The sequence below is a fragment of the Cherax quadricarinatus genome, chromosome 34, assembly GCF_038502225.1.
Source record: "Cherax quadricarinatus isolate ZL_2023a chromosome 34, ASM3850222v1, whole genome shotgun sequence".
Lineage (NCBI taxonomy): Eukaryota > Metazoa > Arthropoda > Malacostraca > Decapoda > Parastacidae > Cherax > Cherax quadricarinatus.
This window is the reverse complement of record NC_091325.1, coordinates 10,719,813-10,726,212: the sequence shown is the minus strand read 5'-3', so window position 1 is coordinate 10,726,212 and position 6,400 is coordinate 10,719,813. Positions and strand designations below refer to the sequence as shown.

Here is a 6,400-nt window from a genome sequence, read left to right as displayed (position 1 = left end):
CTGTTTCTCATGTAATAACTAGACTATGCCTCTACTGATCGACTTTGAAGCCCAGATTCTCGTATATATTTAAGCATATTTGTATTGATTCTTGGATTTGTGGATACCAGTTTCCCTCTTTTTTAAGAAATATCAAACTGGATTTTCTTTAAACAAAAAATACTTTTTCTTATGGAATTGTAGAAAATTTGAAATAATTCATCAGTGACAAAATAAAACTTATAAAAAATACTCGTGTTTTAAGGGATTTTTCTAGACTTAACAAGGGGAGAGATTCCTATTTTCAAAACATTCTCAACAACGTTTCTCAATTTTTTCTCCAAAATTTAGCTTTGAAGAGGTATACTGTACTTAGGGCCAAATTCATGAGCCTATTTCCAAACACAGGCTCCTCGTGGACAATATTTCACTGGTTAGTCCTAGATTTTTTTTCGAAGTGATTACTGGAGAAAACTTCATTTGACTGGATTCAAAATATGAACACTCGTGTATTAACACAGAAAAAGGTTGTTATTGTTAATGGAGTGTTTAGAACCATTGTGAAACTTTTGATAACGAAATTGTGTAGTACATATTATTGTAAAATAATGCAATGTTTTGCCTTGATGCTGTTGATCCAAGAAATTGGACTTATTACCCCTTCCTACGATTGAATCTGAATTCCTCTTATTCGGCATGTGTTATGTGACCCCTGTCGATTTGCGCTTTCCCATGATTAAAATAAAGCAATTTTGAGCATAGTCAATCTAATGAAATTAATGAAAAATTTATTGGCTTTAGGCTGTGCAGGAGCATATATATATATATATATATATATATATATATATATATATATATATATATATATATATATATATATATATATATATATATATATATATATGTGTGTCCTGCCGAATAGGCAGAACTTGCGATCTTGGCTTAAATAGCAACGCTCATCTTGCCATATAGGACAAGCGAAAATTTGTGTATGAAATAATTTCTCCAAAATCACTCTGAGAGTGACGAAAAAAATATATTTCACTGTGCTTGTTAAGTATTAAATTACTGTAAACAAATCTAAAATATATTTAGTTGGGTTAGGCCAAAATAAATTGCTCTTGTTATAATAAGGTTAGGTAAGTTTTCTAAGATTCTTTTGGTGCAAAATTAAAAATTTTTACATTAACATTAATGAAAAAAGTATATCTTTAAACGAATAAGAGAAATTTTCAGAAAGGACTTAATTTTAAATGAGTTCTTGCTAATTGACAAGTTTTACATATTCGGCACGACATATATATATATATATATATATATATATATATATATATATATATATATATATATATATATATATATATATATATATATATATATATATATATATATGTCGTGCCGAATAGGCAGAACTTGCGATCTTGGCTTAAATATATATATCATATATATATATATATATATTGTTAATATCTCTAGTAAGGCTGATGCATGCAGGGAATGAGATGAAAAGCTGTAAGCCTTCTCAATGAAAGCTGGCTGCCTTGGATCAAAGTCTAGCGCAAGCTGGACTCCAAGGTATTGGTCCAGTGTGGGTAGATTGGTAAAGCACTGCGTACCTTGTTCCAAGGTTCGTAGGTTCGAGTCACCTTCAGCCAGAGATCAGTGTTTGTGTATATTTCGCCTGCTCTTGCGAATTCCTTGCATATATATATATATATATATATATATATATATATATATATATATATATATATATATATATATATATATATATATATATACCAGGAACACCTGAGCGCTTTCATATGCTCACGCCCATGTCTTCAGGAAAAGATATGTGTGTAAGCACTTGAAGAAGCTAAGATTATCATGCTTATTTTTTCACTGTGGAATTATTTTCTATATTTACAATATTTATTTCAGAACATCTGATGCACTGATGTACTTTTAACCATAGCCACTCTGAAGGGAAAAATATTTGATACAGTAATAATGATTATTTTATTTGCATATGAAGTATTTAGGCATGCACACTTTATATATACAAAATGAGTAAAATAAATAATAAAAAGATCTTTCATACAGAAGATACATGATCAAATTTGCACCGAATGTTCGCCACTCTTTACTGAGGAGCACCATACGTGGCAGAAGGACCAGAGGACTTGCCGCGAGCGCGGGCAGCGTCTTCCTCAGCAGCAAAGGCGATCTGGTCCAACACGAACTGAGGGATTGGATGTGGGAAGGCAGGAGCCACTGGCAGCAGATCAGACTGTGGCTGGTAGCCGTTTTCGTCAGCGACGAACTTTACAACGACGTGAGTGCCGTCAGGAGCAGTGTACCTGTGAAAGATTTTTTTGTACTAATATTGTTAACGTATCTGTATTATCGAGAACAGAGATATCTGAAAATAAAATACTCTTGGGATTATATACAGTACTCACGAATATTGTCCAGACTTGACTACAGCGCCTTCTGGACCATCGGAAGAGCCGGACTGGGCAACGACGATGCCGTTAGCAGTCTCTACGTCAAGCTTGTAATCGCCGTTGTCTCCCTGTACAAAATCGTGTTTCAGAATGGCCACCTCTTCGCTTGATTCACTGTAGCGACTAGGAGCCTGAGGGGCTGCGTACTGAGGTGCAGCGTTGGCCACAGCCACAACTACAGTGAGAATTACCTGTGTGTAGACAGAGTTCATCAAAGAAATTAAAAAGTATTTCCATTATTATAAGAAATTCATATACATTTATAAAGAACTAAAACAAAAAAAATATTTTGATTTAAAAAATACAATCAAATACAGATTATAAATTATTTTCTGAACAAATATGGTTTTCACTTTATAGCAAAAACATATTTTTATCAAATCTCCAGCAGGTACTTACAAACTTCATATTGTCTGGCACTGAGGATCTGTGATAGGGCATCTTTCTGACTACAGTATTTATACAACAAGCCATGTAAGCAGTTGCCGGCCGCAAATATTCTCTTAGTACTCCAGCTGTTCTGGCAATGAGGTCAATAGTTTTTGCTTCCGCTATGAGAGTTAAGGCCACTAAATTCTGGGGTTTACCTGGGTGATTGCAATATTTCCGTTAGTAAGTCAACAAGAGTCATATGCGCGTGCTCTACCTCTGTTTCTCTCTCTCGGTATATACTATATATATATATATATATATATATATATATATATATATATATATATATATATATATATATATATATATATATATATATATATATATATATATATATATATAATAGTAATTCTAACCACAAACGAGTGGTATTCAATCAATAACAACACTGCGACTAGCTGAGGACTCGAACCCATGTCGTTTTGGCCCGCCTCATAGTGAGCGAAAACTCGCAATGTTCTAACCCGCGGAACCATACAATCCTACAAGAATCACCCTCACAGCAGAGCTAGGTGTTGTACCGTGATCCGAGGACATACGATGATGTGGGTGCGTCAGAGCTAATTTCTTTCTGCTCCCGTTTGGTGTACTAGCCTCCACAAGCAATATATATAGTTTTATAACCACGAACGGGTGGTATTTAATCAATAACAACACTGTGACTAGCCGGGAGATCGAACCCGTGTTGTTTTAGCTCGCCTCATGGTGAGCAAAAACTTCATGTCGCTCTAACTCATGGGACCATACAATCCTACAAGAATCACCCTCCCAGCAGAGCTAGGTGTTGTACCGTGATCCGAGGACATACGATGGTGTGGTTCCCTCAGAGCAAAACTTAAGTGTTCAACTTGAGCTGTTTGGCATGTTGTCGACCTGGTACTTCTAACTGGCAGTCCCTTCAATAGGGTACTTTGATACTGGCGAAATATTATTGACCACAAGAAATTAGGGCTTCCCTTCCCTTATTAGCTCTTATTCCCAGTGCAGTGTACGACGCTTATAAGTTTAGAACTTATCATAATAATATTAATAATAGTAGTAAGAAATAATAATAATAATATTAATATAAAATTAGTAAGCTTAATATTATTACTAGTGATAAATATGTTGACAAAATGAAAACAATTAAACAAAAATATGTATTTAAAAAATTTGGTTCCAAATAGCATCCACTTCAGTCGAGGTTTAGGTTTCATTTTAGGTTGCCATTTCTTACATGGTTCTAAGCGGGCAACAGAATCCAAAAGAATTTATAGTTTACTTATAACACAGAATTTGTTTTCCAGCACTTACAAACCTGTCAGACTGTATCTTAAACTACAGTGACATATCAAGAATATATCCTCATTTCCACAATAACAATATATTACAGTTTATTTACACGGAAATGATCTTACATATTCACTGGAACATACACATAATTTAAGGTTATTAATATATTCATAATATACTTAAAAAAATTAAAACATTATAAGAGATAAACTCATGTTGGGTTATTGATCAGTAAGTTAGGTAAGATTCGTCAGGAAACAGTTCATGTGTTTCCTGATGCGGGACTTAGTCATATCATACCCCGTATTCCCCCTTAGTCAGATCTTTACTCAAAAGGCGTTCATGTTCCTCAAAAAAGTTCTTCAAGGACCAATTGTCTTGCCACAGAAGCCTATGTAATTACGGAGGAGTTAAAAGGTCATCCAGAACCGGATTTGTAAATATGATGTTACAGAACATAAGGCAACTGCTAAGAGTTGTGGCTGTGAGTATATATAGGTTGGCAGAGGAGGTTGCCTGCACTAGATCCTCACACTATCAATAACATGATGTTTGTACGTGCTACCCAACAACCTGCTTAATTTTATTATAACAGATTCTCGAGGCAGCAAGTTTCTTTCGAACTAAAACGTTAGACAACTTCCACTGAAAAACAAACTGAATTGCAGGCACTGTCATCTGCCTTCAGTATTATTTCTTAATTTACAGCTGTTACGCTAATTAAAAAAAAACAATAAAAAAGTTATTATATAATTAGAAAAAATAATATTCCAATAGAAATTAGAAGTTAAATTATTGTTCATGAACAGCAATGTTTTTTTTCTGCCACACAGGTGTTTCTCGCTGCTGTTGTGGCAGTGGCCACCGCCGCTCCCCAGTACGCAGCCCCACAGGCTCCTAGTCGTTATAGTGAGTCAAGCGAAGAGGTGGCCATTCTCAGACACGATTTTCTACAGGGAGATGAAGGTGGCTACAAACTTGACGTAGAAACTGCTAATGGCATCTCTGTATCTCAGGCTGGCTCTCCCAGTGGTCCAGAGGGGTCTGTGGTCAAGTCTGGACAATATTCGTTAGTATTACTATTTTTTTTACAAATATTATTTATGCATCATATATTTATTTATGTATATATATATATATATATATATATATATATATATATATATATATATATATATATATATATATATATATATATATATATATATATATATATATATATATGTATAAGGAGATGTGGAGTTTAAAGTATTATTCAAAGGACTGACGAGGGGTTGTAGAGGTGGTTTGGTCATTTAGAGAGAATAGGGCAAAATAGGATGACTTGGAGAGTGTATAAATCTGAAGCGCAGGGGACGAAGGGTAGGAAAAAGAGGTCCAAGGTAAAAGAGGTTTTGTGTGAAAGTGGGTTGGACAGGCATGTGTGAGCGTGTTAGATAGGAGTGAATGGAGACGAATGGTTTTTGGGACCTGAGGAACTGTTGGAGTGTGAACAGATAAATATTTTGTGAAGGGATTCAGGGAAACCGGTTAGCCGGACTTGAGTCCTGATTCATATATTCATAGTATGAACTAAGCGAAAAAATATAATCTTCCCTACAGTTACACTGCTCCTGATGGAACACCCGTCCTTGTGAAGTTCGTTGCTGACGAGAACGGCTACCAGCCTCAGTCTGACCTGTTGCCAGTAGCTCCTGCTTTCCCCCACCCAATCCCACAGTTCGTCTTAGACCAGATCGCTTTCGCTGCTGAGGAAGATGCTGCCCGCGAACGCAGACCCTCGAGTCCATCTGCAACCTACGGTGCTCCCCAATAATATTATATATCAACGAAACCTGAAGAGCAAGACACTTTCAAGTACAGAACATTATACTTTCAATCATTTTGGCCACCATTGTTAATTTATATCATCTATGCTTTGTCTATCATGTAAACAATAAAACAAACTTTAGTTAAATACGAAATATTTAATTTATTTATTATCAATGAAAGAGACTGTTACAACACATACATTGATCAATACCACTTGTTCCGTGAGTACAATAGTATATATATATATATATATATATATATATATATATATATATATATATATATATATATATATATACATTATATATATATATATATATATATTATTTTATTATCACACTGGCCGATTCCCACCAAGGCAGGGTGGCCCGAAAAAGAAAAACTTTCACCATCATTCACTCCATCACTGTCTTGCC

The 6,400-nt window shown here is 34.7% G+C and overlaps 2 protein-coding genes across 2 annotated transcripts; one reads left to right on the top strand and one right to left on the bottom strand.

The window, feature by feature from the left end:
* Positions 1-2,008: 2,008 nt before the first annotated feature.
* Positions 2,009-2,887, bottom strand: LOC128693773 (cuticle protein CP14.6-like). Its single transcript, XM_053783623.2, has 3 exons — positions 2,868-2,887; positions 2,424-2,659; positions 2,009-2,321 (listed from the first exon to the last, which is right to left on the bottom strand). The coding sequence occupies exons 1-3, from the start codon at positions 2,874-2,876 to the stop codon at positions 2,105-2,107; spliced, it is 462 nt and encodes a 153-aa protein (XP_053639598.2). The 5' UTR covers positions 2,877-2,887; the 3' UTR covers positions 2,009-2,104.
* A 1,812-nt stretch (positions 2,888-4,699) lies between these two features.
* On the top strand, positions 4,700-6,130 carry LOC128693637 (cuticle protein CP14.6-like). Its single transcript, XM_070091258.1, has 3 exons — positions 4,700-4,726; positions 5,006-5,241; positions 5,775-6,130. Exons 1-3 carry the CDS (start codon positions 4,718-4,720, stop codon positions 5,986-5,988), a joined length of 459 nt encoding a protein of 152 aa, XP_069947359.1. The 5' UTR covers positions 4,700-4,717; the 3' UTR covers positions 5,989-6,130.
* The last annotated feature ends 270 nt before the right edge of the window (positions 6,131-6,400 follow it).

What these genes read in the sequence shown, in the direction of transcription:
- LOC128693773 (XM_053783623.2), bottom strand. An exon ending in GTCAAGTCTGGACAATATTC is followed by an intron (nt 2,322 to 2,423) that starts GTGAGTACTGTA and finishes AATCTTTCACAG; the next exon opens with GTACACTGCTCCTGACGGCA.
- LOC128693637 (XM_070091258.1), top strand. An exon ending in GTCAAGTCTGGACAATATTC is followed by an intron (nt 5,242 to 5,774) that starts GTTAGTATTACT and finishes TCTTCCCTACAG; the next exon opens with TTACACTGCTCCTGATGGAA.